The sequence below is a fragment of the Raphanus sativus genome, unplaced genomic scaffold (genome assembly GCF_000801105.2).
Source record: "Raphanus sativus cultivar WK10039 unplaced genomic scaffold, ASM80110v3 Scaffold2294, whole genome shotgun sequence".
Lineage (NCBI taxonomy): Eukaryota > Viridiplantae > Streptophyta > Magnoliopsida > Brassicales > Brassicaceae > Raphanus > Raphanus sativus.
Window position 1 is genome coordinate 1 of NW_026617603.1, and position 11958 is coordinate 11958.

Below are 11958 nucleotides of genomic sequence, written 5' to 3' on the forward strand. Positions count from 1 at the left end.
TTTTTTTTAAAACCATACCTTTCAAATATAAAGGATAATTGATGAAATAACAAAAACAATTCTAGAAAGAGAGTAGAGAGAGCTATGACATAAGATGCAATTACCCCAAATATAAATTCAAATCTAAATTAATTAATTTTAGTAAAACATTTCTTCTGTTGTTTTGATTTTTATGCACTAATATTTATGATAAAAAATTTACTGCTATCTTAAAATAATTTAAACTAAAAAATCATATATGTCATTTATGTCGTGGATAATTTGTTTCGTTTGTCAAAAAATTGTTTTGTTTGTCAGCATCGTGGATATTATCCAATTCTGTAAACTTTTACAAAAAAAAAAAATCCAATTCTGTAATACAAAATGGACAGTTTGGGAATAAAAGTACTGGTCAGAATTGTTTTCATGCACATATCAGAGTACATATCGGTTATATGATTTTTAACGAAGTATACCATTTTAAAGAATTACTAGATCTTGACCCGTGCGACCGCACAGATTATTTATTTTATATTTTTAGTTTTCTGTTTGTATTAAATGATATATTTGTAATATTTAATCATAAATTTAGATCGAAAACTAATTTTTGCAGTTATAAAAAATTAAAATTAAAATTTTAATAAAATATTCTTATATAAATTCAATTATCATAATTAAAATAGTATAGGTGTGGATCATAATGCTTTCGAATTCCAAATGTTTGGCATTTCTATTAATAAAATTTGTTAAGAAAATAATCTCACTCTGTATTAATTTTAAATTTTAATTTTTTGTGTGCTAAATGTTATATTTGTAAATGTAATCATATTAAATTAAGTAATTTAATAATTTTGCGTTTAACGTAAAATATATCACCGACATTGGAAATCATCTAAACAAATCTAATATTTATATGTATGTGTAAGATATATAGCAAACAAAGTTTTTGAATTATAAGTATGATGCATTAGTTAAAAAATTTGTAAGAAAAAAAATAATTTTTAGACTTTTAACAAATTTGTGACATATAAAAATTAAGATAAAATTTGTAAGAAAATGAAATGTAATATAATATATATTTGATCTAACTGCTAATTATTATAAATAGGCTTACGTGTTCAATAATTTTCAGATTGAATTTTGACAATTAGTTTTATAATTACTGTAGACTGATGAGAAAGTCAATGGAAAATAATTTTTCGAAAATAAATAAGGTGATTCTGTTTCTATATCTTGTAGTAGGGGTGGGCGTTCGGATGTCCATTCGGGTTTGATTGAGGTCTCTTTGGGTTCTTAGGTTTTTGGGTGAAAAGTCTTAGCTCTCATTCGGGTATTATATAATTTTGGTTCATGTTCTGGTTAGGATAACTCATTTAAATTGTTAAAAAAACTAAAATTCTTAAAATAAAAGTAAAAATATATATATATAATAAAAATTTGAATAATGTATGCCAAAAACTTAAACTTAGCATAAAAAATTGGTTTGGTTCGAATATTAAAAGATAATGATTGCACAATAATTTTCCTACCATATGCGATTTTTATTATCATTAAATGTGGTAAATTTAGAATTAAGAAATGTATTTATTAAAATGAAAAGACAGCAATTAATAAAACTATAAATAATTTCGAAATTGATTTAATAGAGAATTAAAAATTAAATTTTATATTTGGACAACACATTAACTCAACTGAAAAAGACAAACATAAAATAGGTAACTTAATTTATATTAGGACATCACATTAATTCAATTGAAAAAGACAAACATTAAAATAGGTAACCTAATTTATATTAGGACATCACATTAACTCAACTGAAAAAGACAAACATTAAAATAGGTAACTTATTTAATTTTAAGTGGTATAGTAGTGTAAATAACTTTGAAAACTTAGAGTTAATTTATATGGGTACTTTTCTTTTAATAATATAGATATCAGTTTAATAAGTGGTGTAAAAAGGATCTATATAATTTTAAAAATTGTGCAATTTAAGGCGTTAAAAGGCTACAGCCTACATGTGATTAAAAAAATTAAAGGCCTTGATATGTCTCAGTTCTATGATTACATTAATTTATAACTGAAAGTATGTTATTCGGTAATTAATACTGTTTACTAGTATTAATTTTTTGCCAACAACTACTTACTAGTATTAAAAACCCGAATTTTTTTTTGAATGAAAAAAACCCGAATTTAATTGTTGTAAGAAAAACCGAATTTAATTAAACAAGAGTTACTTATCAAAAGAAAAAATTAAACAAGAGTTTTATCCAGTCCGCTAGGGATTAATAATTTTTTTGTGCACAGGGATTAATAATTTAATTCAAATTAGTTGAGCTATTTAAAAAAAAAAATATTGTGCAACCTTATTTGAATTGAAGGTCGTCGTGCAGAAGCTGCTATTCGCCTATTCCTTTACTTCCTTAATTTACTCGCCAATGTTGGGATCTATTAACCACTATATTTTATTTCCAGCAAATTTTGGTGACAAAGAGTAAAAGTGTCTAAATTAGCAACTATAATTAAATCGTACCGAGATATATGACTAGAACCACCATAAATTAGCTTTGTTTTGTTTTACATTTGGGGTGGAGTGATTGGTTGAGTTGGATGACTAGAACCACCAAAAAGTAACGCTACAGAAAAAAAAATAAAAAAATGACTTTAAAAGTTTTGTTTTCTAAAACTCTATCTTTTTAGCTGTAGCAAGTTTTAAAACTATATCTCTTAAAACTAAATCAAAATAATCAACAGACTGAAGTCTAAAGTAAATTTTTTACCGTTACAGCTCAACTAATCACCCACATTATCATATGCGTTTGTAACTAATATTTTAAAATAATATGTGTACCATAAATTTATGTTTCTCCTATGCAGTTTAACTGAAATTCATTTGACTTCTTTTATTTCTATATTAAGTCTAGATAGACAACTAAACATTCATAATATTTTTCTTTTGAAAGATGTAAACTACTTTAGCGTTCTCTTATAAAAGGGGACGGAACACATAACTATATGTATATGATACCTTGTTGCGTGCATCTAAAAAGTAATTAACGTCTTTTTATAAAGACATAGTTTCATAAGTAGTTTTTATGTAATAGCCTTCTTTAAAATAAAAATGCTCTATTCACATGTGATATTAATTATTTAAACCTGCTCTCTCTCTCTCTCCCAGCAAATTTTACCCTTTTGCTTTTCTCAAATACAAATAAACAATACATATCTATGGTTCTTTACTTCATTTAGTTGGTCTTAATAATTAACATTCAATTACAGCTAGTCATGGAACATATAAGCGTATTACTACAACATAGGGGTTTTATTCGAGTGTCACTTTACGTTTTTGGTTTTATTTGTTTTTAATAAATAGTTAGTATAAATAGTTTTATTTAAAACTTATGTTTTATTCGTTTATTCTGTGTGTTTTACGTGATATGAGTTTATATTTATACAAGGGAATATAATATGTTTGTATTTAGTTTTTTCATAAGTTCTTTTTGGTTAGTTCCGGTTTACTTGAATTATATGTTTACTTTTTTACCATATTGATCACTCCTATTATAAATAGACCCACTCCATTATTGCTCTATGTCTTGTCCTCTCTTCAGTGAAACAAAACTAAAAAAAGAAAATTGAGAAACAAGATCGAGGAAAGTATCTAATGAAGACGACGAATCGCTTCAATGTCATTGTTGCGGTTGCAGCGACTGTTCTTATGGGAATGTTTGAGTCATCCGATGCTCAGCTTCAAATGAATTTCTACGCCAAAAGCTGTCCAAACGCTGAGAAAATAATTTCAGATCATATTCAAAAGCATATCCATAATGGTCCTTCTCTTGCAGCTCCTCTCATCAGAATGCATTTCCATGATTGCTTCGTCAGGGTATTTTTAATATGTCTTCATTTATTTTAGATATGTTCGTACTTTATGTACATATATAAACTAATATCACACACACATCTACTTCAATAGCTTACCAATAATGATGAGATAACCTAGTAGATGTATTATATATTAAATAAATTAATTTGGTAATTAGATAGTGGTAAATTTCAGCTAGCTCAAAATATTCGATTATACTTAATTTTACGAACACTGACATTGATTTTGAACGAAACTATAATGAAGGGATGCGACGGATCAGTGTTGATAAATTCAACATCTGGAAACGCAGAGAGAGATGCACCACCAAATCTAACACTCAGAGGATTCGGTTTCGTGGAGAGGATTAAAAGTCTTCTTGAAGCAGAGTGTCCTAAGACTGTTTCATGCGCTGATATCATCGCTTTGACCGCTCGAGACTCAGTTGTTGCTACCGTAAGTAAACAAAGTGAAAAATGTCAGCTAACTTTGCAAAAAAAAAAATGAAATGTTCCTTTGAATACTTTCTACAGGGAGGTCCTTGGTGGAGAGTTCCAACCGGAAGAAGAGACGGTAGGATCTCAAATTTGGCTGAGGCTTCGAACAACATTCCCGGACCGACGAGTAACTTCACAACGTTACAACAACGTTTCGCTAACCAAGGACTTAATCTCAAAGACCTTGTTCTACTCTCGGGTAAGTTTCAATAACATGTAGCCCCGACACTTACCGTTATCAGTGTAATAAAAAATGTTCTAACCGGCTTTTTAGTCTAAATGCTATTGCCTAAAAAAGTAGTATGATATTTACAATAATAAATAATGGTATCTAATAATAAAATGATATTAGTATATATTTAATAAATATATATATATATATATTTGAAATATTTGTTTTTTTAAAGAATGAAATATTTGTTATAACTATAGATACTTGTGCTATTTAGTTAAACGTTTTATCTAACAATTTAGATTTTTGATTAAAAGTTTAAGTGCTACGTTTGAATCAGCGTCCGTGCCTAGCACTTTTTTGAACATTGGTTATTATCGTCTTGATATCCAATATGGACATCCGTAAAATTGGTTTAAATTTTGGTTTATTGTTTTTGTTTTCAGGGGCTCACACGATTGGCGTCTCGCATTGTTCTTCCATGAGTGAACGTCTCTACAACTTCTCGACAACAGTGAAACAAGATCCATCTCTGGACAGCGAGTACGCAGCGAACATAAAGGCAAACAAATGTAAGAGTCTCACCGACAACACCACCATCCTTGAGATGGATCCCGGTAGCAGTAGAAGCTTCGATCTCAGTTACTACAGGCTTGTCTTGAAGAGGAGAGGTCTCTTTCAGTCTGATTCTGCTTTGACAAAGAACTCAGCCACGTTGAAGATGATCAACGATTTGGTCAACGGTTCTGAAAAGAAGTTCTACAAGGCTTTCGCTAAGTCAATGGAGAAGATGGGGAGAGTTAAAGTGAAGACGGGCTCAGCCGGTGTGATCAGGACACGTTGTTCTGTTGCCGGAAGTTAGTTAGCCTGATCGGAGAAATGGTGTAATGTTATACTCTGTTTTTTTTAAATTGTGCATTGTTGTTGTGTTCTGAGTCTTGGGGTAAAAGTTGTTAATTTGATTCTGATGTTATTTCATTTGGGTTTATGCACCCAGAATATATGTTGTGGTTCTATTAAAATATGAATCATAAATAAAATTTACAATAATTATAAGACTATGTTAAATCTGGCATAAAACTATACATTGAATTTTAGCAAACGCCAATCCTTTTACATCAAGTGCGAATGTTTTATAGTTCTGGAATTTTAGGTAGCAACTGATTATCAATTTTTGGAATATTATAAATAAATTGAATTGAAAAAAATAGAACGTAGATGAATGGAACAGAGAAAGTTATGGAATAAAAAAAGAATTTTATTCTACTTATTCCGCTTATTCATAAATCTTTTTGATCATGAATGTTATATATATTCCACTTAATTCCATCTATTTCAAAAAGAATTTTGGAATGAGATTTGTTTTTTATTCCATTCAAATGGTGTTGATCAAAAAAAAAAGAACAAAAAAATTCCATTCAAATGGTATTTTTTTTTTTTTGGAATTTATAGGAATAAGTTATTCCATACAATTTCATTCTCAGAATTTGCAATCCAATTGCACCCTTAAAAACATTTTAGATTACATCTTTTAAAAACAGAGTTTAGCACCATCTGGCGAACTTCAGTTAATCGTTTTTTGATCTCTCATCCGCTCGAATGGACACGTATACATTGCAAAAATGTTTATCTTTGCAATCGATACAGAAACAGAAGTCTATAGTTGGTTATAATTTAGCAAAAAAAAAAAACAGAAGTCTATAGTTGGTGAAGCTCCATGGCTTCTTTCATCTCGTTCCCTCCCCCATATATATAACATACCTCACTAGGTAGATAGTGAGTTTGTCTTGCGTACCCAGATTGTTGCTTTAACAAACTTCTTGACACGGTGAAATTAAACGGTTTCAAATAAGACTTCCAACGTAAGGGTTATCAGCAAAGATTATAGTTTCTTGCTAATGTCTTTGTTAGTCTTTACCCTAATTGTTAAGACATCAAAGTTCCGTGTATACATCACTGACAACATCCCAATATATCTCCACTTCAAAGTAGTACGTACTAGTAAGTACTGTTACGATCACATTGACAAATATTGTGATTTTAACTTTATTATTTGAGCCTATATAAATTTTAAGAGAACGATAGTGCGACATTCTTCGCAACGTCTTGGATGAAGTTTTGCAGAGCAATACGCGACGATCCACCATCCATTAAAGCTGCATGACACTTCTCGCTCATCTCCTTCACTCTCTCCCTCACATCACTATCCTGCTCCATCAAACACCTCACTGCTCTCTCAATCTCCTCCGCAGTCACCAAGTCCACCGCCGCCACACCGCCCAAATGATCGCCTCTCCAATACCTTTTAATCTCCACGGCTAGTCCAAGCTCCTCCACCATCTCAAACGCGTTGAACTTCTGCTCTGCGTATAAAGGCCACGCAGCTGTCGGAACACCGAACCAAAGACTCTCGAGCAACGAGTTCCACCCGCAGTGAGTGACAAAACCTCCTACCGCTGGATTCGCGAGAATAGCCACCTGTGGAGCCCATCCGATCACCTTCCCTCTCTCTTGCGTTCGTTTCAAGAACCCTTTTGGGAGAACTTCCTCAAGATTCTTAAACTCTTCAGGATGTTCATTTATTATATTGGGAGAAGAGCGACGTAGAGACCATAAGAAACTGTGGCCACTTCGTTCAAGTGCCATTGCGATCTCTCTTACTTGTTCCTCACTGAAGCCTCCCATGCTCCCGAAGCATAGAAACACTACTGACTTAGCTGGTCGCTCGTCCAGCCACTGTATAATCTCCACTTGTCTCTCGTCCACTTGGTGGTCAAGATGCAAGAATGGTCCAACCGAATAAGTTTGAGGAATGATAGTATTAGTATTAATATTAGTATCACCACCACTCCAGAGATATTCCAACACGTGAGGTTCCAGCTCAGCGAAAGTATTTACGAGAATACCCTTCATCTCTTTGAATCTTCTTGCGTGGTTCACAAAGATTGGGAGCCACAGTTCCGATGCAAGGGCGTGCGGAAGACATTTCACCGGATAAGGACGAGTCAAACCGGGGACGACTAACTCGGCTTCCGAGTCTTCGAAGTCACTTTCTTTAACATGGTAGTTATCACCATCGTATAGTTGCTGAACGTGAAACCCTAGTGCGAGTACCCCGGCGTTTGAGGTATAGAAAAGATAACTCGGGACGTGGAACTCGTTCGCCACGTCGATCAACGAAGTGCAGAACATGTCGAGGACGAAGCCAGCTATCTTTGGTGAGTTTGGTAGTGTCGAGTAGTGGTCGAAGAGCATGGAAACGGCGCGTCTCACAGTTGGGATGTGGTTCTCGATATGAATGTCAAGGGTCGTAGGCTCAGGCTCGGATGTTGGTTGGTCTTCTTCGGAGGAGATCACTTCGTAGCGGAGGCGGTCGTTGGATGCGGCGGAGAGAGCTTCCACGTAGGGGGAAGCAGCGGCTGCGCTTCCGGAGAGGAAAGGAAGGATGAGAACGGAGATAGTGAGGTGGTTTTCTTGCTCGACTAGTAGCTTCGCCATCTCCACTGTTGATCTGAGGTGGCTAATGCTAGGATACGGTATGAAGACAAGCTCGAACTTCATGTTTTTAATCTTCTTCTTCTGCTCCTCTGTTTGTGTTTCTTTTTGTCTGTGTGTTGTGTTCTATAGATTTACGAGATTTGATTAATAGGAAGCTTTACCAATCGCATCAAGTTTTTAGTTCTTTTTGAATTATTAACAAGCTCTGGTCAACCGATGTGTCCGTTTTCTAGCCTGTGTTTTTCTTTTGTTCTCGACAATAAAAACAAACTAAATTAATATCCTGACATGTTTGTTATCTTGGTGAAGACTTTTCGTATGGCATGTGCAACATTAATAACTATATCTGTTTAATCAAATAGTATTTGAAACAAATAATTTTATTTATAAATTAATGTATTTTGTAATGAATATTAAGTTGAAAGTAAATATAAATTATATTGGAATTTCAAAAGGAATTTTTCTATGTAACAAAGAAAAAAAAGATAGAGACATATTTTAAGATACATACAATGGATCTCGGCTGTACGATTCAAAGATTTTAAAACATATATGCGAAGAAAGTATACCAAATATGTAATAGAAGAATGTTTATTGTATCATCCCCTATATATCTATAGAGAAACATTTAAAAAGTTTTTTTTTAATGTTAGATGATTATACTATTACAAATCGAGAAATATTACATACAATTTTACAGTCGACAATTTTACCTGAGACTTATGAAAATTCTCATCTGACTACATCATCAGAACCATCATATAGATCAAAGCTTGATCGGTATTCTTTGCGCCATAATGTAGATCTCTTGTAAGTATTTTCTCTCTTAATTTGTATAATTCCGCTTTCTCGGTAGCTCGAAACCTAGACCTTCGGATGTAGAAATATTAGAAAACCTTCAGTCAAACCACTGGACCAAAGTGGCTTCCACAAAATACTTAAAAATTATAATCTGTAATTTGTTACTAATTAAAAAATATCTTGCTGAGTTGTCAAGCAATTAGAATACTGATTTTACTTACGTGACGGTTTGAGAATCAATTGAAAATTTTGTTCCAAAACTAAATTACAATGAAATGTTATTTTATATAATATGTCCATTATAAACCATTCATTTATTAAATTGAAATTTATTATTTTTTCTTTAAATAAAACCTACAAATTATCTAATGTGATGAAAATATATATATGGTAATTAATGAGTTTAAATAATATTTTTTTAACAATCTGTTTATTTTTATCATTTTTGTTTAATTCTTTATTATTAAAATAAATTATACAATTACATTATTTATAATAAAAATTTAGATTATTTTGTATATGTTTATTTTGAATAGTATTTGAAACAAATAATTTTAATTATTTTAAATATTTACTTTCAAATATTAATATATATTTTGAATATTTTAGGACAATTTCAAAATATTTTAAATATTTTGGATAGTTTTTGGATATTAAATCTAAAACTAACTAACATATTCAAGTATTTAAATTTGATTAGGATATGTTTGGATATCCAAAATATTTCGGTTTGGATTGGATTCGATTATGGTTCTTTAGATACTAAAATTCTGGAGTCCATCTGAATATTTAACTAATTTTATTTAGATTTGCTATTACCTTTTTAGATTAGATCTGGTTCAGTTTTTCATGTTTGGATTTTTTTACTCAGCTTTAGAATAAATGAAGAAACTAGAATTTTGTAATTATCCTTTTGGTAATTTCTTAACTTTTTAAATATATGTTATTATTTTATATTTGCATAAAGAAGTTATGATGGGTTTAGTATATTTGATTGTCATATTGTTTGTTGTTTTTGATCAAAATAGTAATGATATATGGACATGATATATTGTTAAATCATTTAGAAATAAACACATATATTGAAAACAAATAATAAGGCACATTAAAAATGTAATTAAATAGAAAATTGAAAATAAAATAACATAAATAGAAGTCATTATATAGCTATATGTATTTATATATTGTAAATAAAATCAATACAATTTAAAAATATATAAATACAATGGGCCACTCTAAATACAAATAAATAAATACTTGTTTCCAACAAAATAAATAAATACTCACACCAATTGTTTTTAACTAACTTTCATAAAAAAAGTTGTTTTTAACCAAACAATTTTGTTGCATTTCCTACACAACTATTTGATACCTTATAGCAAATCCAACGATGAGCCTTTACAAAAACGTATAAGGGCAGAATCCTATAGTATGTGAATGACGATGATTGGGTTTGATAATAAAAAGTGGCTGTATGGACTGTGATTGGACTTAGTAATAAAAGGCTAGATTCTAGTTATTGGGCTATCTTGAATGACAAAACCTTCAATGAAAACCAAGGGGAATGTTGTAGCCGCAACGCAATAAAGAAAAACCTAATTTCAGAAGGTCACATCCACATACGTCAGTATATATAGGTTTCGTCTTCTTACGCAAATTCAAAACTACACAAGAGCTGCTTCTCTCTGTCTTTTCTTTATGCTTTGGTTTTACAATAAACACTAGGTATGTTTTACGTTATTGATTCTTTTTCGTTGATTGGTGGGGCCTAAAAGAGGATATGGTGATGAAACGAATAATTTCGTGGACTAGAGTTTCAGATCTGGGCTCTTCACCCAGTAGTTGAAGATACAACCCTTGGCTGTCTGAGTATCTCTCTTTACGCTCACCACCTCAATCATAGCTTTTGAACGTTACTTTTTTCCTTCTTTATTTATATATAGCCGATGAGGATAAAAACAATTATCTTAGCGGATTTCAGTGAGGTTTTAAAATCAATGATCTGAATTGTTACACACACTGAGGCTACTTTTTGATAACTAATTTGAAAGATAAAACATTAGTTGTTTTGATGCGATGATGATAAAACCGCACGGAGGTGCATGAAGGGCAGTGGACAAAACATAATATGTTTTGCCGTGAGCTCTCTTAATAAAACGACTTCTCCTTCCACTGAGCATTATTAGTTTCTGATGTAGGAATTAGTAAAGGCGTCTTTTACCAATTCTGAGGGATAAAATCTGTTCCTTTAGGTATAATGGCATTGACGCAAGATTGATTAAGTTGTGGTATATCCTGATCATCTTACTTTTTTCCTGTGTTATTTGATCCTGGAAATGCCTCATACATTGATTCATTTACTTTTAAAATTCCTTGTCTAAGGAATCTTCAACCTGTGCAAGAAGAAACATGCGAGTTTAATTACTATATATTAATTTACTAATTAGCATTACGAAATTTGACTATACAGCTATCGCAATATACACCTATTCTTTGGCTTGATGAGTCGAAATCATTGAAGGGAGCAGTGATGTAACAAACTATGAGAAGAATTTGAATCTAATATGTAATGCTAAATAACATCTGAACAATTAATATAATTAAATTTCTAATTACAAAATTTATAAACTATTCGATCAGAAACAGTTATGATATTGCCTTACTACATTTATCAATCATAAGTCTATGATGTGCATCATCATTAGAGCATCTCTAATGTATTACTCCAAATATTACTCTCAAATGGTGCAACTCCAAAATGGAGTGATGTTTTACTTCAATGTATATACTTTATTTTTTACTCCAAAAATACTTAATAATTGTTAATAATATTTTTACCAAAAAATGTTAATAATATCTTATACTTATAAAAGTTACCAATTAATTTCAACCATTTTATATTTGCAAAAACGCCTTAAAATATAATTTATTTAAGTGAAACATTTATTATTAAAAGGTACAAGAAATCATAAAAGTAGAATAAAACATAATTTATAAATTGGTTCAATAATGAGCATTGGAATATTTTTTCTACAAATGATCAACTGATGCTTTTCGTAATGAAAAATGAGTTTTTTATCTTTGATATTCCTAAATCGAGCAAGAAAATTTCGAAATCGGATTTTTCATCTTTTGCAGTTAGTTTCGAT

General features: G+C 30.9%; 2 protein-coding genes and 4 non-coding genes across 6 annotated transcripts; 5 read left to right on the forward strand and 1 right to left on the reverse strand.

Moving 5' to 3' along the window:
- Nucleotides 1-3559: 3559 nt before the first annotated feature.
- On the forward strand, nt 3560-5509 carry LOC108806163 (peroxidase 30). The gene is made up of 4 exons (XM_018578204.2): nt 3560-3862; nt 4109-4297; nt 4375-4537; nt 4957-5509. The coding sequence occupies exons 1-4, from the start codon at nt 3641-3643 to the stop codon at nt 5370-5372; spliced, it is 990 nt and encodes a 329-aa protein (XP_018433706.1). The 5' UTR covers nt 3560-3640; the 3' UTR covers nt 5373-5509.
- Nucleotides 5510-6279: 770 nt separating this feature from the next.
- Nucleotides 6280-8134, reverse strand: LOC130505453 (UDP-glycosyltransferase 71B7-like). Its single transcript, XM_057000064.1, has one exon. The coding sequence runs from the start codon at nt 8069-8071 to the stop codon at nt 6581-6583; it is 1491 nt and encodes a 496-aa protein (XP_056856044.1). The 5' UTR covers nt 8072-8134; the 3' UTR covers nt 6280-6580.
- Nucleotides 8135-10583: 2449 nt separating this feature from the next.
- Nucleotides 10584-10686, forward strand: LOC130505454 (small nucleolar RNA Z157/R69/R10). The gene has a single exon (XR_008941687.1). It is a non-coding gene; the product is annotated as a small nucleolar RNA Z157/R69/R10 (small nucleolar RNA).
- Nucleotides 10687-10749: 63 nt separating this feature from the next.
- On the forward strand, nt 10750-10837 carry LOC130505455 (small nucleolar RNA R11/Z151). Its single transcript, XR_008941688.1, has one exon. It is a non-coding gene; the product is annotated as a small nucleolar RNA R11/Z151 (small nucleolar RNA).
- Nucleotides 10838-10879: 42 nt separating this feature from the next.
- Nucleotides 10880-10990, forward strand: LOC130505456 (small nucleolar RNA Z152/R70/R12). The gene has a single exon (XR_008941689.1). It is a non-coding gene; the product is annotated as a small nucleolar RNA Z152/R70/R12 (small nucleolar RNA).
- A 38-nt stretch (nt 10991-11028) lies between these two features.
- On the forward strand, nt 11029-11160 carry LOC130505457 (small nucleolar RNA snoR80). The gene has a single exon (XR_008941690.1). It is a non-coding gene; the product is annotated as a small nucleolar RNA snoR80 (small nucleolar RNA).
- Nucleotides 11161-11958: the final 798 nt, after the last annotated feature.